This window comes from Phocoena phocoena, chromosome 3, assembly GCF_963924675.1.
Source record: "Phocoena phocoena chromosome 3, mPhoPho1.1, whole genome shotgun sequence".
Lineage (NCBI taxonomy): Eukaryota > Metazoa > Chordata > Mammalia > Artiodactyla > Phocoenidae > Phocoena > Phocoena phocoena.
The window spans coordinates 66,617,082-66,644,260 of record NC_089221.1 but is presented as its reverse complement, the minus strand read 5'-3'; the positions used below and the strand labels follow the sequence as shown (position 1 = coordinate 66,644,260).

The 27,179-nt window shown below is 37.1% G+C and overlaps 1 protein-coding gene across 2 annotated transcripts in view; it reads right to left on the bottom strand.

Moving 5' to 3' along the window:
- Positions 1-27,179, bottom strand: part of XRCC4 (X-ray repair cross complementing 4) — a 255,708-nt gene that overhangs the window by 59,826 nt on the left and 168,703 nt on the right. The window contains exon 7 of one of the 2 annotated variants that reach the window (XM_065874516.1): positions 26,678-26,683. The exons of the other annotated variant lie outside the window; for it this stretch is intronic. Coding sequence (XP_065730588.1) covers positions 26,678-26,683 — 6 coding nt within the window. The remainder of the gene's footprint in view (positions 1-26,677; positions 26,684-27,179) is intronic. 2 annotated transcript variants of the gene reach the window in all.

The window sequence follows — 27,179 nt, the reverse complement described above, 5'->3', positions numbered from 1 at the left end:
AACCAAGAAGTGCCACAATATTGAAACATTTAGCTAGTGGCATAGCATTCCTAGCTTTGAATGCTTCATTGGAAGCATTACATCAAAGGTTTAATCATGAGAAAATAAATTTGCATGTAAGCTCAAGTTATTAAACCGTTTACAAATTTGATTCAATTTTTAATTCTGTGAGCTTCTGTGCTTGATTCCTAGAGTAAATGAACAGCAGCCCTAATGTATTAAAACAGTTAGAATAACTAAATCCGAAAACAGATTTGCAAAACTATGACATTTAAAAATATTTTAAAATTTATCCCAAATCTACTATTTTAGTAAAAACAACTGTGTAAATTATTTCAGTTTAAGTTACAACTCTTTTTAGCAAAATGCTCTTTATAAGATATAAGCCTGGAAGGTCTGCATTTTAAGTAAATTCAGACATTAAGATTCTTGGGGGAAATAGTTAAAAAACAATGCACTACAAAGTCCCCCTCATTTCTAGTTTTCTTCAATAACAAACAATATCACCTTCACCTAAACTGAGAACTGCCATGTATTTGTTCTGTTTGCTTTTCATTATGAATTACTCATTTTTAGTGGGGAGGAGGGAGCTGGGGGTTCAGAGAAGGTTTTGGGGGAGTGACATGTTTTTCAACCTTTCCAATTTCCTTTATTTGAAACACATTACTTCACACTATTTCTTCAGCATCTCCAAGTTCAAAGGGCTACCTAATTTTCACTGCTTAATATGAAAACAAAAAAGAACCATGGGCTCAACAACGTTAATCATTAGAGAAGTGCAAATCAAAACTACAATGAGATATCATCTCACACCGGTCAGAATGGCCATCATCAAAAAATCTAGAAACAATAAATGCTGGAGAGGGTGTGGAGAAAAGGGAACACTCTTGCACTGTTGGTGGAAATGTAAATTGATACAGCCACTATGGAGAACAGTATGGAGGTTCCTTAAAAAACTAAAAACAGAACTACCATACGACCCAGCAATCTCACTACTGGGCATATACCCTGAGAAAACCAGAATTCAAAAATAGTCATGTACCAAAATGTTCATTGCAGCTCTATTTACAATAGCCAGGACAACGGAAGCAACCTAAGTGTCCATCAACAGATCAATGGATAAAGAAGATGTGGCACATATATACAATGGAATATTACTCAGCTATAAAAAGAAACGAAATTGAGTTATTTGTAGTGAGGTGGATGGACCTAGAGTCTGTCATACAGAGTGAAGTAAGTCAGAAAGAGAAAAAGAAATACTGTATGCTAACACATATATGGAGTCTAAGAAAAAAAGAAAATGGTCATGAAGAACCTAGGGGTAAGACGGGAATAAAGACACAGACCTACTAGAGAAGGGACTTGAGGATATGGGGAGGGGGAAGGGTAAGCTGGGACGAAGTGAGAGAGTGGCATGGACATATATACACTACCAAATGTAAAACAGATAGCTAGTGGGAAGCAGCCGCATACCACAGGGAGATCAGCTTGGTGCTTTGTGACCACCTAGAGGGGTGGGATAGGGAGGGTGGGAGGGAGGGAGATGCAAGAGGGGAGAGATATGGGAACATATGTATATGTATAACTGATTCACTTTGTTATAAAGCAGAAACTAACATACCATTGTAAAGCAATTATACTCTGATAAAGATGTTAAAATAAATAAATAAATAAATAAATAATAAATAAAAGAATCACAAAGGGCTCCCAGAGGGACCTGGTTTGATTTGGAAAATGACTAAATTGGCAAACACACCTCTCAATGGGAGGTGTCACTATTGTCTCCAGCAGCCCTAGAAACAAAGTCCCAAACACACAGAGTCATAAAAAAAAAAAAAAGAACGGGAAAGTACTGACGTATATACATATATGTAAAAAATATTACATAAAGCCATAACATTTTGGGGGGTGTCAATGTGATCATAGCAAGATAACTCAGAGCTGAGTTAAGATCCTGAAACACAACTAAGTCAGAGTGATTTCCAAGTACCTTCATGTCTGAGAAGGAAGGCGGGGCAGATGGAACATGTATCTAATGTCTACCTTTTAGATGCCAAGAGTGAAGGTGAACTGTAAGAATTATTTGAGGTCAGTTTAATCCAACTCTAAATTATAAATCTAAGTGAACATACACATTTAATGAATTAATGGAATAAAGTAGATTATAAAACTCTAATTGTATAAATCAGAACAATGAGTCATATGACAGTTTTAGGACCCATTTTAATGTTTTATAGTTTGTGCCAATTTCTCTAAATAGAGAAATTCTGACCACTGGTACTTCAAATTTTCACTCATAGGAAAAAGTAAGCAATAACACAATGACAGATGCTTAGACTAGGTACACAAAAATGAGAGAAATGAAAATTATAACTATCCATTCTACAAATTAGGTGAACAGCAGAAAAAGCACATGGAATCTCAGAAGACCACAGGCTCCCAGCCCTAGCTTCAATATACTAAAACATTTTGGATCACAGTTTCTTCAAATATAAAATGAGGAGGTTGGACTATATCTTCAATGTTCTCTATAGCCTATGATATTTCATGGGAAAAATTTCATAATGGTAGTGGGTCTATAAAACCTATGATTTGAATGCCAAACCTGGGAAATTTTAATGGCTTGTGGAATATTTATTGCTGTCAACTAATTTTTTTTTTCAAAAACCATTTTTTTGGGGTCTGGCTACAGAAATAATTACACGTTATCTGTAGGCAATGTGGAAAATAGAGACAAACCCAACTAAGAAAAAGAATGACCTATAATCACTACCCAAAGATAACCTGATCTGTTAACATACCTGTTTCCATATCCATTGTTATATCAATTACTGTAATGTACTGAATCCAGTGGTTTTCAAATTTTTTTATGCGCAGAATCATTTTTTTCTAAAGAAAATCTCACATGTAACATTAATATGTACAAGAAATAAAAGTGAAAATACTCTGAAATGGTGATGAAGGGCCAGAGTTTTTCTGAGGTGATTGTCAACACACTTCTATGGAACCCTGTACTCAAACAAGTACTGCTTTAAAACCATTGACTTAATTTCCTAATGCTGGACATTTACACTATTTCTGTGGTTTTGTTTGTGTGTTTGTTTTTGCTTTTATAAATAACATTCAGATCTTTGTGTACAGTCATGGTTATTTCCTTAGGATAATTCCTGGAGGCTAAATTTCTGGATCAAATGGTTTTAAGGTATTTATTGTCATACCAGCTTATCCTAAGGATCACCCATTGTATAGTATAATCGTAGGGATAATAAATTTTAGCATTGGAGGAGGTTAAGGTTTTATGTATTTGATACTATTCCTAACAAGGATAACAGGCCGCGAACAGCAGTAGGATGGTTGGTATTATGCTGGCTAAGGTAAAGTGTGAGTTTAGGATTATTAGGGTTGCCATGATGAACAGTGATAATATTATGCCTTCTAGACATAATAGTGAGGACATTAAGTGGGATCGATATATTAGCAGCCCTACAAGGGATATTGTGAAAGCCATAATAATATTTATGTACACTAAAGACACTTGGTAGTTATGAGTTTAGTCATAATCTAATGAGTCGAAATCATTTGTTTTATTTTAAACTAAATACCATATTCAATTCATTCTAGCCCCTTTTGAGTTCATTCATAGGCTGGGCTAATTGCCAATAATGAGATTAGAAGTAGAGCTATGGTAAGTATTGTTTTTAGATTATTTGTTTGAGTTGCCCAGGGGAGGGGCAGTAGGAGGGCAATTTCTCGGTCAAAGAGGGGGAATGTGGGCTTCCCTGGTGGCGCAGTGGTTGAGAGTCCGCCTGCCGATGCAGGGGACACGGGTTTGTGCCCCGGTCTGGGAGGATCCCACATGCCGTGGAGCGGCTGGGCCCGTGAGCCATGGCCGCTGAGCCTGCGCTCCGCAAAGGGAGAGGCCACAACAGTGAGAGGCCCGTGTACCGCAAAAAAAAAAAAAAAGAGGGGTAATGTGATTGCTACTAGGAAAAATTTTATAGAAAAGGGCAGGTGGGCATATCCTGTGGGGTCAAATCCACATTCATAGGGACTTATTTTTTCTGTTTTAAGTGTTTGGTTGAGGGAATCAGAAGGCAATGAGTACGAGCAACGAGGCCAGTGCTGTATTTGTTAGTAGGGTTATTATTAAGTTTCTTATTCTTTTTCGGAGTGTACCAAAACTAACTGATTGGAATTCAGTTGTACTAATTAATACTAAAAGAATTATGAGCCTCATCAATAGATGGATACGTAAAGGAATAGTCACACAACATCTACAAAATGTCAGTATCAAGCAGCGGCTTCAAAGCCGAAGTGGTGGTTGGATGTGAAGTGGAATTTTAATTGGCGCAGAAAACAGACAATAAGGAAGGTGGACCCAATGATTACGTGCAGTCCATGGAACCCTGTGGCCATGAAGAAAGTTGATCCATATACTCCATCTGAGATTGTAAGTGGAGCTTCATAATACTCTGAGGCTTGTAGGAGTGTAAAATATACGCCCAGGGCAATTGTAATAAAGAGGGCTTGGAGTATGTGCTTGTGATTTCCTTCCGTAAGGCTGTGGCGGACTCAAGTAATAGACATGCCAGAGGCTAGTAGCACGGAAGTGTTGAGAAGCAGTACCTCTAGGGGGTTTAGAGGGCAAATGCCTGTTGGTGGCCAGCACTCGCCTAATTCAGGAGTAGGGGCGAGGCTTGAGTAATAGAAGGCTCAAAAGAAGCTGGTAAAAAAGAAGACTTCTGAGACGATAAATAAGATTATCCCATATCAAAGCCCTTTTTGGACAATTGGTGTATGGTGGCCTTGGAAAGTGCTCTCTCGAATAACATCTCGCCACCACTGATATGTTGTTAGAGTATTAGTTAGTAGGCCTAATATTAGTAGTATTATTGAGTTGAAGTGGAATCACATGATTAGGCCCAATGTTATTAGGAGGGCTGAAAGGGCTCCTGTAAGGGGTCAAGGACTGGGCTTTACTATGTGGCATGTGTGGGTCTGGTGGGTCATTATTATTGTCATGCAGATAAAGGCTTACTAGGAGGGTAAACACATAGGCTTGAATTATAGCAACGGCAAATTCGAGGATAGTTAAGTAGGGTAAGAATGATGAATGTAATAAAAGCTGTGGTAGTGCTGATGCTGTACTAAAGTTGTCCCTCCAATTAGATGTATTAATAAATGTCCTGCTGTAATATTGGCTGTTAATCGCACGACTAGTGCTACTGGTTGGATAAACAGGCTAATAGTTTCGATAATCACTAGTATGGGGATGAGGTGGGGAGGGTGTGCCTTGAGGCAAGAAGTGAGCTAGAGATATTTTTGTTCTGTTATGAAAACCTGTAATCATGGTGCCCGCTCATAGGGGAACTGCTACTCCTACATTTACTCAGAGTTGCGTGGTGGGTGTAAACGAGCGGGGAAGTAGTCCTAGAAGGTTGGTTGACCCAACAAATAAAATGAGTGATATTAGAATGAATGATCAAGCCTGTCCCTTGTAATTATGGGTGCTTATTATTTGTTTTGATGTAAGTTGGACTAGTCATTGTTGAAGGGAAATTATGTGATTATTAGTCATTTTGATGTTGGAAATAAAATACTTTTAAACATAATAATTAAAATAACTACAGGGAGGCCTATTATTGTTGGGGTTATGAAAGAGGCAAATAGATTTTCATTCATTTTGTTTCTCAAGGGGTAGACTGTTTTTACACTTTGGTGCGTGTTGATTCTGGGTTGGGGTAATAAGTGTACTTTGTGACTTTTAGTTGAAGTATAATAAACAGTGTTAGAAACATAGATGAGATGGTAAGGAATCATGTTGGTGTATCTAATTGTGGCATGCCATTAAGGAGAGTCTCAGCTCTCAGTCTTTAACTTAAAAAGTTAACGCTACCTAGCTTCTTAATGAGTTTAGAATATTGATGCGGATCATTTTTCAAAGTATTTTAAGGGTACTAATTCAAGGACAATTGGCATGAAGCTAAGGTTTGATACACAAATCTCTGAACACTGTCCGTAATACAAACCTGGTCGTATTGATATTAGGGTTGTTTGATTTAGGCGCCCTGGGATTGCGTCTGTTTTCAGGCCTAGGGAAGGTACGGCTCATGAGTGTAATACATCTTCAGAGGAGATCAGTATTCGGATTGCTATTTCTATGGGCAACACTACTGGGTTATCTACTTCTAGCAGTTGTAACTCCCCTGGTTTTAAATCTGATGCTGGGATTATATAGGAGTCAAAATTTAAGTCTCTGTAGTCAGTGTACTCATAACTTCAGTATCATTCGTGGCCTATAGTTTTTACAGTAAGGGACGGGTTGTTGATCTCATCTATCATGTACAGGATTCGCAACGATGGCAGGGCAATTAAAATCAAGATAATGGCCGGTAAGATGGTTCAGATGGTTTCTACTTCTTGTGCGTCTATTGTGCTGGTACATGTTAGCTTAGCTGTTAGCACTAGTGAGATGATACAAAGAACCAGAGAGCTAATTAAGAAGACAATTATTAGTGTGTGGTTGTGAAAATGTAGTAATTCTTCCATGATGGGTGATGTTGTGTCTTGAAACCCTAGTTGGAAAGGATATGCCATAGAGATATACAGAATTTCCACCTGTGACTTAACTTTGACAAAGTTACATAAAATTTTACTAATATCTCATTTATGGAGAAAGACATAGTGGTTATGATGTTGGCTTGAAACCGATAAAAGAGGGTTTGACTCCTTCCTTTCTTGACTATTTTAGACTGACGTTAAGTTGGCTCCTCAAATGTATGATATGGTGGAGGACATCCATTTAACCACTCTAAGTTTGTAGTAGTAAGTTCTACTGCTAGAACTTCTCGTTTGGATACGAATTCCTCTCAGATAATGAAAATTATCACCATGACAGCTGTTAATAAGATGAATGAGCCTATTGATGAGATAGTGTTTCATGTTGTATAGGCATCTGGGTAGTCAGAGTATCATCGAGGTATGCCAGATAGACCTAAAAAATGTTGTGGGAAGAAAGTTATGTTGACACTCACAAATATGATTACAAAGTGAATTTCTGCTCATGTTGAGTTGAATGTATATCCTAAGAATAGTGGGAATCAGTGCACAAACCCTCCTATAGCGAAAACAGCCCCCATTGAAAGTACATAGTGAAAATATGCGACTACATAGTAAGTATCATGAAAGACAATATCTAATGATGAGTTAGCTAGGACAATACCTGTTGGCCCACCGACTGTGAAAAGGAAGATGAAACCCAAGGCTCACATCATGGCTGGGGACCATTTAATGTTACCTCCATGGAGTGTTGCCAGTCAACTGAACACTTTCTCTCCTGTTGGGACAGCGATGATTATAGTGGCTGATGTAAACTATGCTCGTGTGTCAACATCTATACCCACTGTGAATATGTGGTGGGCTCATACAATGAACCCTAAGTATCCAATTGACATTATAGCTCATACCATACCCATGTACCTGAAAGGCTCTTTTTTTCCTGAGTAATAGGTTACAATGTGTGAAATCATTCCAAATCCGGGCAGGATTAAGATATATACTTCAGGGTGTCCAAAGAATCAAAACAGGTGTTGATATAAGATGGGATCTCCCCCTCCTGCAGGGTCAAAAAACGTTGTGTTTAAGTTTCAGTCAATTAGCAGTATAGTGATTCCGGCTGCTAGTACAGGTAAGGATAATAAAAGTAATACTGCTGTGATTAATACTGATCATACCAATAATGGTGTTTGATATTGGTTTATAGTGGTGGGTTTATATTAATAATAGTGGTGATAAAATTGATAGCCCCTAGAATTGAGGACACACCAGCTAAATGTAGGGAAAAAATAGTAAGGTCAACTGAAGCTCCTGCATGTGCTAAATTTCCAGCCAAGGGTGGATATACGGTTCAGCCTGTACCTGTACCAGCTTCAACTATTGACAATGCCAGCAACAATAAGAAAGGAGGAGGGAGTAGTCAAAAACTCATGTTATTCATATGGGGGAAAGCCATATCAGGTGCTCCAATTATTAGAGGCGTAGCCAGTTTCCGAAGCCACTGATCATAACGGGTATGACCATAAAGAAAATTATTACAAGTGCATGGGCTGTTACTACCACATTATAAATTTGGTCGTCTCCGAGCAGTGTTCCAGGCTGACCTAATTCAGCACGAATTAGTAGGCTCAGGCCTGTCTGTACCTCCTATTCCAGCTCAGGCACCAAATAGCAAATATAAACTACCAATGTCTTTGTGGTTGGTTGAGAATAATCAGCGGTTTTTGAACATAGGTAAAATGGCCAGAGTAGGCATTAGACTGTAAATCTAAAGACAGAGGTGATGTTCTCTTTTTGCCAAGCCCTGTGGTGTATTGTTCATATTGAATTGCAAATTCGAAGAAGCAGCTTCAACCCTGAAGGGGCTTCTCCAGCTGTTTTTTTTCCTGCTGCGGAAGAAGTAGATTGAAGCCAGTTGACTAGGGTATTCAGCTGTTAACTAAAAATTCTTGGGAGATGTATCCCTCCAATCTAGTGAGGATTAGCTTCATTGAAGTGTTTGATTTGCATTCAGTTGATGTAGGATATAGTCTTGCAATCCTTATTAGGCAGGAATTAAGTAAATTATACTTGCTTAGGGTTTTGAAGGCTCTTGGTCTGTTTTAACCTAAATTCCTATTCCAACACTGATAGTATTGGTGTGAGGCGCAGAAGTATTGTGGATATTACGATCATAGTTGGTAGGAGGATTATTTGTTTTGTAGAGTCAAACTGTCATTTTATTTTCACGTTTTTTTATGGAGGGGAACGTGGTCAGCACTGTGGAGTATGTGAGTTGCATGTAGAAGTACAGGTTAAGTAGTGCTGTGATGGCTATAAGTGTGGGTAAAATAATATTATTGTTTTTTGTTATTTCTTGAATAATTATTCATTTAGGCATGAATCCTGATAGTGGTGGGAGTCCCCCTATTGATAGTAGAGTGCCTAGGGTAAGGGTTGTGATAACAGGTGTTTTGTTTCATGTGTGTGACAGTGACAGTGTAGTAGTGGCCGAGCTGTGAATAAATAATATGAATATAGTGAGGGTTATTATAGTGTAGATTACTAGGTTTAGAGTTGTTATAGTTGGGCTGTATAGTAAGACAGCTGTTATTCAACCTATGTGGGCGATTGATGAGTAAGCCATGATTTTTCGGAGTTGGGTTTGATTTAATCTACCTCACCCTCCGATTAGAATGGATGGTATGGATAGGGATAGTATTAGGTTTAGGTTGATTGATGGTGAGATTTGCTAAAGGATTGATAGAGGCGCAAGTTTTGGTCATGTCAATAGAATTAGGCCTGCCATTAATGGGATGCCTTGTGTTACCTCGGACACTCAAAAGTGAAAAGGGGATAGTCCTAGTTTTATGGCCAGGGCTACTGTTACTACTGTTGATGCTGTTGTGTTGAATATTTTTGTAATAGTTCATTGGCCGGAATATAGTAAGTTAATGATGACTGCTATTATAAGTAGCATGGATGTGGTAGCTTGTGTTAAGAAATATTTGGTGGAGGTTTCAATGGCTAATGGGTTAAAGTTTTTTTTTATTATAACGGGGATAATGGCTAGTATATTTATTTCAATCCAATTCAGGCTAGCAATACACCCAAACCAGTTGACACCAGGAGGAGGTACCCATTTTCTGTTCTGCTTTTAACAGTCACTAACCCATGTGTAACATTTGGATCAGATTCTATTTCTCTCTGACATAGTTCCTCTTCTTCCCTGTCTCTTCCTCATGATACCAAACAGGTTGCTGTTAAGGTTAAATAAGTGCCCTCTTCGAAGCACCAATAATTCGTTTTTGTTAAATGCCACCAGATGCCCAATGGATTGGTCTTTTGCTTTCTTCGAACAATGATCCGTCAAGCAGTCAGCTTCTATATAGGAATGACCAACCAAAGCATATAGACCCCTCTGGAGGGGAATATCTTTGTTACTTGGTGCCTTAGGGCACAACATGCCTTACTTTAAGTCTTGTTTGTTATATCTAGGCTTTGGTTAAAATCTATTCAAAGCAGCCTCTGACCCCAGATTCCCAAAAATGAACAGTATAAAGCAGATTTTCAAATAAGAAGAGAACCTGGCGATTATCTATGTTCTTCATTTTATAGATGATGATACTAAGGCCCACAGTGGCTTCCTAGAGCCCAAATTATGACACAAAGACAAATTATGCATTATCTCTGTCCCCAAGGAGTTGACCGCCTAGCGGGAATACCAACAAACAAATCAACAGCACTATCCTGTGTGATAGATACTATGGGAGAATAAGGTAACGCAGGTACCTCAGAAGGATAGGTTGGAAGACTTTTCTGAAGAAGGCAACAGTTTTACTGTACTTTGGAGGAAGTGAATGGGCCAGTGAGAAAAAGAAATAGAAAGGCAGTAGGGCCTTCTAGGCAAGGGTAAGCATAAAACTTTGGAAGAACTAGGAATAATTCAGTACTCTGAAGGATAAACCTTAAAAAGTGGCTGGAGAGGAGGACACTAGGGGGTCAAAATTTGAATGCACACAAGTTACATAAATGGGTGAAACTTCATGGATGAGGTCTCTGGTAAATTAATGTCCTCTCTAAAGAGCAAATGTCAGTATAGCCAATTGTCACCATGTGAGGGGATAATCTTATAATCTGAAGAGAAGCCAGAAATCTTTTAATTTTTAAATCAGTGTTGGTACCAAATTTTAAAGAAAACATGGTACAAACAAGACCAAACACATATGTGAGTTGAATTTTGCTAACAGCCTGCCAGTTTACAACCTCAGGGCTAGAGAGTTAGGCCAGGAGCAGCTCATGAAAGGCTCTGTGTACTAAGCTGAGGGGTTTGGACTTTATCCTGAAAACTGTAGGGACTCATTAAAAGACTTGAAGTGATTAACATCTTAGAAGGGTCACTCTGGCAGCTGTGTGAAGTCTGGAAGGTTGCTATGTAACAAGTGCTTAAACCAAGGTGGTGACAGGGACATGGAAAGGAGGAGGCAGATTTGAAAGATGTTAAACAAGGCAAACAGTTTAGTAAATTACAGTTGAAACTTGAACGTAGGTCTCCTACTCCCTTGCTTGATATTCTTATAACTATACCAACATTGTAGGATGCCTTTTTGAGTAGAATACTATTTGGTTTGCAATTAATAAGTTACAGGGGAGATTCTTTGCAAATATTACCTAGAAACACCAGAATTTTTTCCTATAGATACTATTAGTATAGTGTAGGCAAACTCTACACTAAAGTAAACTCCAGGAAAGAGGATATACAGAGAAATCATGAGGAGATAGACAGTGGGCATAGACACTGACCGTGAATAAAGCCCATCTACCATGCTTCACTGGCTAACATTCTATGCCAGTTTACAACTAAACAATGGATGAAGATATTATTAAGTATTTGGTAAAGGAAAAGAAGGGACTATCTTACTGCATTCCTGCCTCAAAAATTCTATGACTAAAAATTACTCAATTAATGAGTTTCTGGATCATCAGCATTGTGGTTAATCCCTGCACACTTAGTGCAAGTGAAGACTACAGCTTTAATTTGGTTAGTACATTTTTTAGTTCAATGAATAACGGAGCCAGACAACAAGCAAGTCAAGTGGAAAGTGAAGTCATTAGGTGGGGTGAAGTGATGTCAAATCTCTGAGTGTTTTCTCTCTTAACCTTCTGGATGGGAGCTGGACTCCATTTGTCTGACTGGCACAGATGAGTTTATAGAAGAGCATTTGTTAAATAGCTCTGTGAATAATAAAATCTACCCCTACTACCTGCTTGACAAAAAGCTGAAAATGCTGTATTTTTCTTTATTAAACAAGATATTAATTTGCAAAGTTGTTTAAGAATTTGATGTTTCCTAAAGTTTCCATATTACACAATTACATTGGTACAGAGAGAAAATAAAACTTACAAATCATAACATCTGGAATGATGCTATATATCTGTAAGTTTGTAATAATGTAGCTAAACAGTGGCTTATTGTGACCCTCTACTCTGTTTATGGCAAGGGTGTCAATGTTTACTTCATGGGAGTGGTATTGAACTTTCAACCAATGTTGTCTTATGGTTATTTTTTTAAGCAGTACTGTGATGGTACTAAGAATATGCTATATGTAGACTAGACTCTGTATTCTATCGGTTGGAATAGGTTAGGTTACACCACAGTAGCAAATATCCCAATAAATCAGTGGCTTGAAACAACAAAGCTTTGATTTCTCATTAGTGCCATACGTTCATCACGGGTAGCTTGGGGTGTCCACTCTGTGCTGTCCTCATTCTAGGACCTTGGATGACAGGGCAGTTAGCAGCAGTGCCAGTCACCATGGCAGAAGGAAAGAAAGTTCTCTGGCTCAGAAATTACACGTGACGCTCACTTTTAATCAAAACTTGCCAGTGAGAACTAGAATCACAGCTGCACTCAGCTACAGCTATGAAGTTCAATTTTACCATGTGCCCAGATGACAGAGAACTGGAAATATTTAGTGAACAGAACTAATGACTATCACAGTCACCCAAATAATTGGTCTATTATGGTTTCATGTATCTTTTTTTTCTCTACTTGGCTGGACTGTGAAGTTAGAACCTATGACTTAAAAGGCTCCCAACAAATTCTTTTGATCCAGTACATGAAGAGAACAGCTTGATTAAAGTGTGATTTCAATAAAGTAATTGTGTCCTTTTGGAACTTTTCCCCCAATACTATATTTTAAAGTTCAGTTCTGATACAGCAAAGTTGCCAGAAATAGATAACAAAATTATTCAGATGAATTGCAAGCCCACAAAGTAATCACCTGGCTATGCAAGCCAGGTGTAATCATAAAATAGATAATCAAAAATGGACTGAATTCATTTTTCCACAGATGTTACAGTCTATTAAAGAATAAAGCCTGGAACTCTGACACTACAATATTATCTCTCTTTACCTTTACTGTATTTACTGTTTAAAGCTCCACATTAGGAACCACTCAAGCACTGCTGAAGAGAAACACTCTCTCATGCCAAGTGTTCTCACTTTAAGATCATAGCCATAAATCCCAAATGTTTAGGACTCTCAAATCTTTATCTCCAGACCTCACTTCTTCCAGGAACTCCAGAATCATATATCTTGCTATCTCTGCTTTGATGTCTACTAAGTATTTTAAACATAACCTAGCCAAAACAGAACTTTTCATTTTTCTGCTCTGCAAATCTGCTTTCTTAGTCCTTCCTGTGTCTGAAAACAGCACCACTAACCTAGTTCCTCAAGCTAAAAGCATAGGAATCCTCCTGATTCCCCTCCGTCCCTTATTCTTCTAAGTCAAACCTAGAAGCAAGTCCTGGCAACTTTACTGCTAAAGCATACCTGCGGTCTAAGAACGCCTCGCTCTTCCCCCAAATAGCCTGAGCCGTGACCGACTTTCTCCTAGACTACTGTAAAACGTCCTAGCTGATCTTCTGTTTTCACTAACCCCCACCTCTACATCCGTTTTCAACACAGTGGTCATAGCAATCTTTTAAACAAACATCAGACCATGACATTTCCCTCCTTAAAATCTCCCATTACACTGTGAATAAAATTTAAAGAATATCGGCCCTCAAAGCCCTGCATGATCTGACTGAATCCATTTGACTGACCACACAGTTATATTATCAATACATACCACTCCCTTGCTTTCCCCCTACATGGGCCCTCTTTTCTTCAGCATGCCAGGTTTGGCTCACCTTAGGGCCTTTGCATTACTTGTTTCCTCCCAGTCTTTGCAGCAATGTCTGCTTGTCATTTAGGTTCCGTTTTAAATATCAGTTCCTCAGAGAGACCTTCCATGACCTCTTTATATAAAGAGGAACCATTTTATCACTATCTTTTACGTCACCCTCTTTTTTTTTTAAGACACCAATTGTACTTGAACATTTGTTACTTTTTTTTTGGCTGTGTTGGGTCTTCGTTGCTGTGCGTGGGCTTTCTCTAGTTGCGGTGAGCGGGGGCCACTCTTCATCGTGGTGCGCGGGACTCTCACTATTGCGGCCTCTCTTGTTGCGGAGCACAGGCTCCAGACGCGCAGGCTCAGTAGTTGTGGCTCACCGGCCCAGTTGCTCCGCGGCATGTGGGATCTTCCCAGACCAGGGCTCGAACCCCTGTCCCCTGCATTAGCAGGCAGATTCTCAACCACTGTGCCACCAGGGAAGCCCACGTCACCCTCTTTTAATTATCTGCATATCTCTTGATTATTATCTGATGTGTCCTTGTTTGTTTATTGTTTGCTTATTCCACACCACTAGAATGTAACGTCAGCTGTTTTGTGCTGTGCCATATCCTCTGTGACGAGATCAGTGCCTGGCTCATGCTAGGTACTGAGCAAATATCTGTTGAAAAGGTATTTATGATTTGAGTATGTACAAGGTACATGGTATCAGCAAGCAAGATACAAATGTTACATAACATAACACTTCTAAATTCATCTTTGGCCACTTTATAATTATTCTGGAATTTCCAGTGATAAAAATTATTAATTATAAATTATTAAACCTACTAATACATAAATTAAATGCTTTCATAGTATAATTTTATCACAAGTAGTTAACTTGGAAGATAATCTGCATTCAAACCTTGACAGTCAGACACTGGAAGGGAAAAAGAAAATGAACAAGAACCGAGTAGCAGTAGTAACCAATGCTGAGCATTTACCATGTGACTGGCACATTATATTAGTCCCCTCATCAATTTTAATGAGGTGGGTATTACTATTCCCACTTTAGGAATTAGAATATTAAGGCTCAGAATGATAAAGTATCTTGCCCCAAATCACACAGAATGGAACAGAGTTAGGATATTAATCTATCTAATTCTTTACTCCATGGCATGCCCTCAGAAGGCAGTTGCCTGGGGAGTCCTGACTGAGGAGCAGCAGCTGCTACAGCTGTAAAATTAGTAATCTCTCTCTCAAAGAGCTGATGGCTGGTAGACCTTTTTTGTTGTTGTTGTTGTTGTTGTTTTTGTTGTTGTTTTTGCGGTACGCGGGCCTCTCGCTGTTGTGGCCTCTCCCGTTGCGGAGCAACAGGCTCCGGACGCGCAGGCTCAGCAGCCATGGCTCACGGGCGCAGCCGCTCCGCGGCATGTGGGATCTTCCCGGACCAGGGCACGAACCCGTGTCCCCTGCATCGGCAGGCGGACTCTCAACCACTGAGCCACCAGGGAAGCCCTGGTAGACCTTTTAATAGAGAGGGAACCACAGACAGGTGCAGAGCCTTCAGATAATGATCACATTTTACTGTATTCATTAACTTTATATTGTATGAAATTTTACATTTACGTTCAAGTGATACTGGTTCTCCATTTAAGATAAAGTGCAGCTTCTTCTTTAAATAAGCTTATTTAATTTAAAAAGTAAAGTGATTTAATCAATAATTAACTCATAGTGAAAGTGTTACCAAGAAGTGGCAAAACTCGTGGAAGGAGGCAGTGAAACTCAGATACAATGCAAATCCAAATGGTGGCCCATGCACAACTGAAGTTTAGGAAATTCAAGGCATTCATACTTATCTTTTTAAGTAGGTTTTCAAAAAAAAAATTAGTGACATCTGAAGAATAAAAGGTGTAACAGCAACGGAACATCCCATATTAACAGAAGTGTGGTGTCTCATTCTTCTCTGTATAGATCACACCACATCTGAAATATAAGGGGACTCTGGGAACACGACTTTAACGGAACACTGGCAAACAATACACGTTCAGTGAAAGGCAACCCCAACCAAGAGACTGCCCATGTAAAACCACGCTATACTTGGGGAGTGCTGATAAACTTAGGCTCTTCCAGTGTGCAGAGGAGAAAACTCAGAAGATGAAATGGTCTCCAAATTAAATGGAGTGATAGTTAGGGGTTGGGTTTTAACGGTATGTCTTAATGTGAAAATCATATTATCCTGAAAAACTCTTTGGAAAATATTATACGCCACCACGATATACCAATTTCAATTGGTCTAGCACCACGGGGTTTTCCTGCTATTTTGATAAATGGCTTTTTGTGAAGTAGTTATCTTGTGTTTAGTGGTCAGCTGTATGAAAAAGGTTTCTCTTTAGATGTGCTCCTCATATTATGGAAGGATAATGAGAAAACAGGGGATAAGAAGATATGTTTCCCACTTGACATCCACTCCTGGGCATGTTTGAGTAGAATGCCCTGAACTATTTAAATTGTTCTTTTTCCTCTCTCTCTCCTCCTCCCCTTTTTATGGTGGGAGAGGGGAATGGAGAGTGTATGTTGAATGTGCATAAGCTGTCATATGGTTGGAGAACACAACTCCACTATACTATATGAGTGACTTTAATGTAGAATATCTGATATGACACAGAAGGCAGAAGAAGTAGGGCTAATAGGTAGACACTGGCATGTGAAACAGGCTTTCATTTAAGGCAGTAAGACTTCTGTCCCATGAAATATTTATATAAAGGTTACGTGACCATATATTTTGGATTAGATAATAAATTCTACTCCAATACTAATACAATAATTATCTGAAGCAAGTGGGCAAAATGAAAATAAAATAGTAGGAAGAAAAAAAAAATAGTAGGAAGAAAAGAATTACAGTCTGCTACTTTAGATCAAGCACAATAGCGTCCCCTTCATTGCCTGAAATCCAAATGGGAGTGTAGTAAGTAATAAATTTAAGAATCTTAGAGTAAATCAGTGATCTATGATATCTCTAAAGTTCAGACTGAATGAGTCACTGGATTGGATGTCTTATCATTATAAATTATTTGAAATAAAGACTAGAATTACAATAACTATAAAGTTTAAAGAAAAGTGCAAGACAGTAGAAAACGAAATAAAATAATGTAAATGCCAAAAGAAACAAGATTTTTCAAAGTTTCAGGTGACTTTAACAAAAAGAAAATTTCAGTTGGGCTCACTGAAAAGACAAGGTATAATACTACCTCTGACACATAATTCAGGAATACATTTGAGTCAGCAGTTGATTATAAAGGGCTAAATAAAATCCCTTCTGCCTTCCTATATGTAGCCTGTGTATATCTGTATTTTAAAAGTTGTTATATTATGTAGAAATTATCTTTTTAACTATATGACTTGGCTGCTAGCTCCTTGAGAAAAAGGAATGGTACAGTGCCTGGTACTCAATAAATGTGGGCCTGAATTCTGAGATGAGATATATATGACATATTAGCGAACACAACTGACTGGGTAACTTTAAGATTAGAGTTAGAAGATGATTTTTTTTTTAAATGACAGCATGTTTAAATCATGAAAAATAATTATTAATAGCAAACTTCTGAAGGAGGATTTGGCAGATATACACAAGACTCCAGACAACCAGAAAAATAAACTTTTAACCTTTATATATTATCATACTGAGATTCTTTCCCTCCCTTTTTCTTTTCTTCCCTTTTACTCCCTCTCCTTCTTCCTCTGACATTTGTTTCTTTCCAAAAATCTTTCCTTTCCTTTTGTTTTTAAAAACATGCTTTTCTAAATTTTCAAAGACACATGCTACAGGACTTTGAAAAGGAATTGAAATTTGTGATGAGTTCAAGATTTCTCTTTTTCAACTAAGACTTCAGCCCCATGAAAGCAAGGATTCTGTTTTGTTCACTATTATATCACTTAAGACAGTGCCTGGCAAATATTAGGCCTTCAAATATTTGCTGAATAATTTTTTTATTAGAAAAACTATCTCCTCCAAAGAGTCCTGCTTTAAATATGGGACTTCCTACTGGTTCACTAATAGAAATTATCATTGTTTATAAATGTATTATAGAAAATGGTGGAAGACATTTCCACACTATGTATATACTATAGAGTATGTGCAGAGTTGAAAGAACAAGTGATATAAACATGAAATTCACAGATGATAGCATATTAGAGATAGATGATAAAAATGATGATAAATAGAAAAGAGTTAACATGTACTGAGTGCTAGTATTTGTGCCAGGCACTGTGCTAAGAATTTTACATGCACTATCTAAAAATTCTCACAAATCTAGGTAGGCACTATTATTACCCCCTTTTTTTTTACTTATAAGGAAATCAAAGCATATAAAGGTTGAGTGCGATGTCCACAAGCTGACAGGTAGTAAGTTGTGAAGCTAAAACACAGACCTAGGCAGTTGGATTTCAGAATCCATACTCTAAATCACTATAATATGGTGTTTCACTACATATAAAGTAAATCAAGATAATTTTGTCTGGTTAAGCCCTACATTTTTTAGAAAGAAAAACGAAGGCCAAGAAACGTTGAATAACTTGGTCAAGATCACTATTTTCTACTTGATTTGGTCATTAACAAAAGCATAACAACACATTCTCTTACTTCCTATATTAAATAAGCAAGCAAGCAAGCCTACAGCCCTCTCTGGCTACATCTCTACTTGTCTGCTCATTTTTAGAGCAAAACTCCTTCAAAGTTTTACCCATATTCTGTGTGTCTAATTCTCACCTCATTCCACTCTAATCAGTCATCTATCTCAAAACTCCCCGAGACCCTGGTAGAGTCTCTGTCCTTATTGATTTCTCAGTAGCAGTTGAGAGTTGATCTTTTTATTTGAAACATATTTTTAGCTTCTATTAAATCATAATCACCTCATCTTCTTCCTATGTAATAGTCCCCCTTTCTCAGAGCTTGGCCTCTCATTGGTGATATATGTAGAACCTAATCTCCAAATCCTGAAACAAACGTTCTAAAGGCTCAGTCATGGGTATCCTTTATTCAGAATTTTCTCTGATCCCATGGTTTAAATACTAATTACAGTCAATCCTCATTATCCATGAATTCCAAATTTACCTACTAGCTAAAATTTACTTCCAACCTTCAAATCGATACTTAAAGTGTTCTCTCAGTCATTTGCAGACATGCACATGCATGGATCAGTGAAAACTTTGAGTCCCTGAAGTACATGTGCCCAGCTGAGGTGGAACAAGGTTAGCGTCTTCCAGTTTCACCGCTCATACCTATAAACACAAGTGTCCTTTTTGCAGTGTGTTTAGTGCCTTTTTTTGCATTTTTGTGCTTTTTATTGCTGATTTTGCTTTTTTAAATGGCCCCCAAGTATAGAACTGGAGTGCTACCTAATGTTCCCAATCACAAGAAGGCTATGATGTTCCTTATAGGAGAAAATATGTGTGTTAGATAAGCTTCATTCAAGCATGAGTTATAGTGCTGTTGGCCATGAGTTCAATGTTAATAAATCAACAATATATATCAAATATGGTGTCTTTAAACAGAAATGTACATAAAACCAGGTTATGTATTGATTGGTTGGCAAAAATGTGACCAGAGGCTCCAGGAACTTAACCCTGTATTTCCCCTAGAGACAATGACACAGTATTTGTTAATTCAGTGTCCCCAGCAACTTTATAGAACATAACTACTGTGAATGAGAATTGACTGTATATGCCTGTGTCCCCCAAAATCTTTGTTAAACAAATGAATGAATCACACAATTAGTTCAAGTGGCAGGGGCAAGGTCATTCAGAGCATGGTACTATTAAATGTAATATATTTTCTTATTTGCAGTCACTTATCTGCATGTCCATCCTGGGTTAACGGAAAAAAGGTAATAATTTTTCCTTTGTGTTATTGGTGCCTACCTCTAGTATTCATTTTAATTAGGCATTCCAAATGTATCTGGACCTCATATCACATGGCCTCATTATCACGCTGGATTGTAATTATTTACTGATCTGTTTCTGCAACTATATCATATCCTTCCAAAGGCGAAGTACCTGTTCTATCTTGTTTGGTGCTGTAGCCCTGCACCAGGCACAGTGCTTGATACATAATAGGTACTCCATTCCTATATTAAGGAGGAGATAAAAGACAGAGGCCTATAACCATATCTAATGATAATCTGTAATGGTCAGTTTTCTTTCCTGTGCTGGGTTATTTTCCTCCTTTAGAAGTTACTGGTGTATGTTCCTAACAGTTTATATGGAAGACTCCAAAAGTATACTTTAGACTGAAAGACCATCTTATTACTCAGTAAGAATATGGAGATTTTCATTTGTCTTACTTGCACACACAGCAGTTGAAAACAAATGAAATATTTTCTTTAACGGTTTCTGTGCTTTATATGGTGCTATTTATTGCTTAACCAAAAATAAACCTCCATAAATAAAAAAGTATTATTTTCATGGTTTCTGAATATATAGGTCTGTTTGGCTTTATATCATTATCTCATAACTTCATTAGTTTGCCAAATTCACTTGTGAGTACAACTCCTATTTTATCCCCTATAGTCTGGAAATTCCTACAAAGTCATATATCTTGGCCCTAGGCAAAACACTTTATAAAATCAGCACTATATCCACAACAGATTGTGACAGTGAAAAAGCTGATTTTCTCTGTAGTCCATAAGTAGAATATATCTCCAAGCAAGAAAAATCCCGTAACTTCAGACTGCAATGAAAGTACATGTCCAAAAGGAATACTTCCTGGGATTGGAGCTAACAAGAACCCCACCTACATCAAGGAAGGCTTTCAGAGGCTATAGTACACATTCCAGAATGACAACTTTTTTAAAAATGGGACTTGGACAACAACAAAAATAAATAAATAATTTTTTAAAATGTGACTTGGACATAGTTTACTGATTAAAATACTTTCCTATATGCTAAAAATTAATTTTAAAAAATTGAATAAAAAGAAGTAAAATAATATGAAATTAGTGTAGTATATGTCTATATACTTGAGTCTACAAATATCCCAGCCTGACAAAGAAAACTTTTCCAGTCTTCTGGGAAGTCAATGCCCATGACCACCAAGTTTTGTTTATCCAGCTTTTGTGGTAGGCTGATTTTCTAAAGTAAGACAGATGATTTACTTTTATAAAGACAATGTTTAACAAATAGCTCTCAAAAACTGATGAGGTTTCCCAGTTCTTCCATAGTAAGAGGATAGCAACCTTAAGTGTTTCTCAATCCATCCCTTCCCTTTTTTTCAATCACGCTCACACCTATAATCATTATTCTTCTTCAGATAATTCTTCCTGGACTACTGTAATATCCGAGCTTCACTGCCAATCTGTAAACATTCCCTCCATCAAATGTATGGTTTCCAAAGAAATGTTCCTAACGTACTGTTCATTATGATATTCTTTGGCTAAAAATGTTTAACAGGTCCTTGCTGCTTTCACAAAAGAAGTCCAAATAAATCAGCTTAGCATTTAAGTACCAAATACCATCTACCTCGCTAGTTTTATTCACATTTCTCTGCATCTCATGATAAGGTCACTGGTTCCCTATCTTCCAGACTCTTCCTCCACACATTTACTTATGCACCCTGTTCCTCTGACAGGAAGGCCCTTCTTAGTCAGGAGATCTTTCATTTCTGTAACAAACAGACCCCAAAAGCACCATGGCTCAATCCAGCTAGACATTTATTTCTCTTTCACACAATAGTCTAAAGGTAGTGTGTAGTCCGTGGTGGATATGCTGCCCTGCCCCATGAGATTGTCCAGGGACCACAATTCTTCCTCTTTTTTTACTCTACCATCTCCTAGGATGTTTTCTTTAAATGCCTGGTAGAAGATGGGCTGAGAAGGGAGAAAGAGACAGGGTTGTCAAGAATGTATGTCAAATCATTTTATGGGCAAGATCCCCAAATTGTACATATCATTCCCATTCACATCCTATTGGCAAGGACTGTGTCACATGGCCATAACTCACTGCCAGGGAGGCTGGGAAATGTATCCTCTAGGCTGGGAGCCATGTGCCCTGTTAAAACATGCAGATGCATGGAATGGCAGAACGGGTTCTATTACTAAAAGAAAGAAGGGGAATTGGGAGCCTGGATTCAATTATCAGTTTCTGCATTATCTTTCTTCAGTTTTTGTCTCTAGACACCCCCATTTACTTTACAAAGCTAAACTCAAATATCACCTTCTTCTAGCCAGTCTCCTCTGATCTTATCACATCAGCTTATTCCATTGTCCTCCGAATGGAATATCAACTCTCCCTTCTTTGAAATTTCAAAATTCTTGTACCTATTACGGAGTTTAGCACATTTTAGCTATATACATATTAAAGATAGTCTGTCAGGAAATATAATGTGGCCAAAAAGGAAAAGATAAATGTATACTATTGATTAATCTTCCTTCATTGTTTTATTTCCTATACAGAAATTGTAGAAGACACAGTCTTTATTCTGTATTCCTAGAAGTGGTATGTGCAGAAGACAGCATTCAATAATGCTGGTAATGATAACACTGCCTTATTCAATTCACTGATAAATTATAATTTAAGGAATTACTTAGAAACAAAATTATTGTAAAAGATTTTCAAGTAAACAATGTCTTAAAATTTTACTGAAAAAACTTTTAATAATGATGTTTAAACAAAGCATGTCTGTATTCTTTGTCCTTTCATAATGATTTACCAAAACTGAACAAAATCCTTGAATAACACTTATGAATAGTTATATACTTTTAGTTTATTTAGGTTTTCTGTTTGTTCATTTCTTGTTTCTTTATCCTCATATTCGATTTCCTTCACACCAGCTTAGAACATGAAACAGCCATTTTATTTCATTTCAGGATGTTTAATACAAAACAAATACCTATTTAACATTTAGTTATATATCATAGTAGATGATTTAAGTTATAGAATTTCACTGTTAAAATGTAAATTTTGAATACAGTATGCCAAATAATAAAAAATAAATGCACCTCTATTTCTTTCTTTGAATATTAAACTATAAATTATGAACAGGGAGTCACTTCCTTTGATTAATAACCCCTCTGACCAGGTATAATGAATATTTACACATTATTCTGTGTTGGTAGAGTACTTAAAATGCCTGAAATAATAATGATTATCAAGTGAAATTTGGAAAAATTTTATGTGAGAAAGTCTTTCAAGTGACAGAAATATAATATATATGAAATATGTGATAAATTCCCTTTACCTAAAACACAGAAAGATTATAACAGCTTCTTATTAAAATTGTTTTAAAACAGAAATCCAAGTCTGTCAGTAATTTGAAATCTAAATGCATGTAATAGCCTGAGGGAATTGTAGTACAGGTTGTTCCCAGGGTGAGCTATAAACATGGAAATACTCTATTTAAACATCTATGTAATCTCCATTGAAACATATTATTTTGAAATTATGTTAAAAAAGAACTTAAAATGCATGTACTTATAAGCCTAAACTTCAGACACATTTATTAATCATGCTTTAAAAGGCCATAAAGCTGTGGTTGATATTGAATATGTTTTTTAAAAATATTAATATTTTGTCCTTTCTGTATAGCTAAAAAAGTCCACTCAGGCAACCTGTATCTTAAAGTGTAACTGCTGATTTTATTGGCAAACCTATAATAATGCATATGACCAATCTTTACTTAATTATTTTGAGTTGCAAACACAGCTAATAAATCATCTTTGAAATGCACTGACCATAATCAGTATATTCTGGAACAAGTCCAGGGGGCCATTAATCAAAACATGCAGCAAGGAAAGTGAGAGCCGCAGCCTGAAGAGTTAGGTAAACACACAGTGAAGTTAATAAAAACCTATCTCATTTTAAAACCACCACTGTGTTTACTTTTGCAACTAAGATAAACATTATGATAAAATTAAAGTTGTATAAAAAATGAGGTTTGCTAATGATGACCAAAGCAAATATATAGCAATTGCACATACATTTTATGTCCCTAATTTGACACTAGAGAAGTTTTAAGTTCAGTTACTAAAAACCTTCAAGAATTAGATATTTGAATCTGATAAATTATATTATCCATGAAAATTAAATACACACACATGCACAGACACACACAAACACACATCAAATATGTTGAGGTTTAAATTAGAAAAAAAAAGCAATCAAGGTATAAACATGAAAATAGGTTCTTTTTGAAAGAAGAGGATGGTCAACTATCATATTCTAAATTGGCAGATGCAAATGAATAAACTGTAAAAAACGAGAAAATGTTTGAATGAGTTTGAAATTAAATTTTAAATGAAACAAAATGATAGAATACAAATGTATATATATAATGTAAATATATGTAAATATCTATTTATTTACTTACTTATTATCAACTGCTTTTAAAACCCGGTCTTCCAATTGTGTTATTTTCCTTCAATATAATCTTATTGACTGCTAATTGGAAGGAAAGAAGATTTGCTGAGAAATGTATGGGCAATCCTCATTTCCATAAGAATTATGAGGAAAGGAAACACTACAGGTTTAAAAACTCCATAAACAAAGTTTCCTTTTCAGGAAGAGATTTCCAAGATTTAGCCAAAAGCCCTGGGAAAACAGTGCTTTAAAAATAACAGTGCATCACAGTCTTAGAGCTTCCTACTTCGATGGTGCTTTCATTCATGTGATCTCATCTGACTCTCATATACATGTTGAAAGGCAGGCAGGAGGTATTATTAAACCAGTCCTTGTACTCACAGAGCTGCAGTTCTATCTCTACTGTGATATTGTAGAAATTTTGAACAAACAGTCGAAAGTCACTGAATCTGATATTTACTCAGCTCTTAATTCACTGAGTTTCTGTAAGAATTGAACGAATTAAATGAATGAATTAAAGGAATTTAAGTGCTTAACACAACCCCTGGCGCACACTAATCGTATTAAATAGTAGTTATTGAAGCAGTATAAAAAAGTAGCTAAAAAGTATGGTCTTTGGAATAAGATGATCCTAGATTCAAAATCACAGATGTAGCATTGTCTTTGGGCAAGTTATCTAATCTCTCTAGAACTGAGCTTCCTAATCTATAAAATGGGTATAGTTTAGTGAGACATATAAAGGGCATATATAAAGGGTTTAGCACAGTATCTAGGACATAAGTATTCAGTGAATGTTAAATATTATCATTATTATTGATAGACGGATTTGATTAACTAATAACTTATGTAAATACAAAATATCATTAACAAAAATTAAAAGGCAAATGATAGTCTGGGTAAAATAAAATTAATACTTTTAGATATAAAGCAATAGGAGACAAAGACCTCCACTGAAAATCAGCTGAGGTTATGGATAGGTAATAAACAAAAGATGAAATGTCAATAATCAATAAATATCAGAGAAGAAGGATGTCTCTAAAGGTTAGGTACAAAAATTAAACAATGAGATACTATTTATTGATTAAACGATTAAAATGACCTGGCAATGATGAGAATGAATTGGAAAATAAAAGAACAAAAGGCAAACACTGCTTGTGGGAGTACCAGCTATGATAGCTTTCTGGAGGAACTCTGTCAAAACATAACAAAGGACTAACAAGTACATATGCCTAATAAGTACATTACTAACCTAGTAATTTCACTTTGGGGAATTCATACTAAGGAAACAATCAGTCATATGTGCAAATTTATGTACAAGTATATACAACATTCTTTGTGATAGTACAAATGTGGATAAGGCCTAAATGTACAGTATGGGAAATGGTTAAAGAAATTATGATACCTTTACACAATGGGACACTATAAATATAAAATGATGTTGAAGCAATGTATCTATTAAAGTAGAAATATATATTTAAATATTAAAATAGCAGGCTACATCATAAACAGTATGAGCCTTGTTTTGCACGTAAAGTGTGGAAGAGAAGAGATCTGCAAATATACAGAATACTATGGTGTTAATAGTGGTGGTCTCCGTGTGGGTGGGATTATGCATTTCCTAGCTACCATTTTGTTTCTGTATACTTTCTGCTTTTGCGGGGGACATAAGCATGCGGTGCTTTTACAATTGGGAAACAAAGAAAATGAACCTCATTTTATTGAGAAATAAATGGATTCATTTAGTAGGTAAGTGGATAAACTGTGGTACATCCAGACAATGGATTACTATTCAGCACCAGAAAGAAATGAGCTATCAAACCATCAAATGATATGTAGGAAACTTAAGTGTATATTATTATTATTATTTTTTTTTTTTTTGTGGTACGCGGGCCTCTCACTGCTGTGGCCTCTCCCGTTGCAGAGCACAGGCTCCAGACGTGCAGCCTCAGCGGCCATGGCTCATGGGCCCAGCCGCTCCATGGCATGTGGGATCTTCCCGGACCGGGGCACAAACCCATGTCCCCGTGATCGGCAGGCGGACTCTCAACCACTGTGCCACCAGGGAAGCCCAGGTGTATATTATTAAGTGAAAGAATGCAATCTGAAAAGGCTGCATACTGTATGATTCCAACTATAACACATTCTGGTTAAGGCAAAACTATGGGGATATTTCAAAGATTGGTAGCTGCCAGAGGTTAAGGGGAAAGAGGGATAAATCGGGGGAGCACAGAGGATTTTTAGGGTAATGAAACAATTCAGTATAATACTACAATGGTGGATACTTGTCATTATATATATGTCCAAATCCATAGAATGTACAACACCAAGAGTGAAGCCATAAAATACGGACCTTGGGTGATAATGATTTGTCGAGGTAGGTTCATCAATTGTAATAAATGTACTATTTTGATGGGGGTTGCTGAGAGTGGGGGAAGTTGTGCATGTGTGGGGACAGAGGTACATGGGTACTCTCTGTACTTTCCACTCAATTTTGCTGTGAACCTAAAACTACTCTAAAACATATATACAATGGAATATTACTCAGCCATAACAAGAAACGAAATTGAGTTATTGGTAGTGAGGTGGATGGACCTAGAGTCTGTCCTACAGACTGAAGTCAGAAAGAGAAAAACAAATACCGTGTGCTAACACATATATATGGAATCTAAAAAAAATGGTTCTGATGAACCTAGGGGCAGGACAGGAATAAAGACACAGATGAAGAGAATGGACTTGAGGACACGGGGAGGGGGAAGGGTAAGCTGGGATGAAGTGAGAGAGTAACACTGACATATATACACTATCAAATGTAAAATAGATAGCTAGTAGGAAGCAGCTATAGCACAGGGAGATCAGCTCCGTGCTTTGCAACCACTTAGAGGGGTGGGATAAGGAGGGTGGGAGGGAGATGCAAAAGGGAGGGGATATGGGGATATACGTATGCATATAGCTGATTTAAACTCTATTTTACTGCAATTGGGCTACAGTGGGGAAGTGGACTCTCTAGGACCCTGGAAAGCTCTGATAGACAGAGAACTTTGGTGCAGAGCCAGGAGAGCCTGATGTGTATAATTATTCCTCTAAACAAAAGTGCATGGATTGTGCAATTTCATCCAGGATGATGCTGTAAGCTTCTAGAAT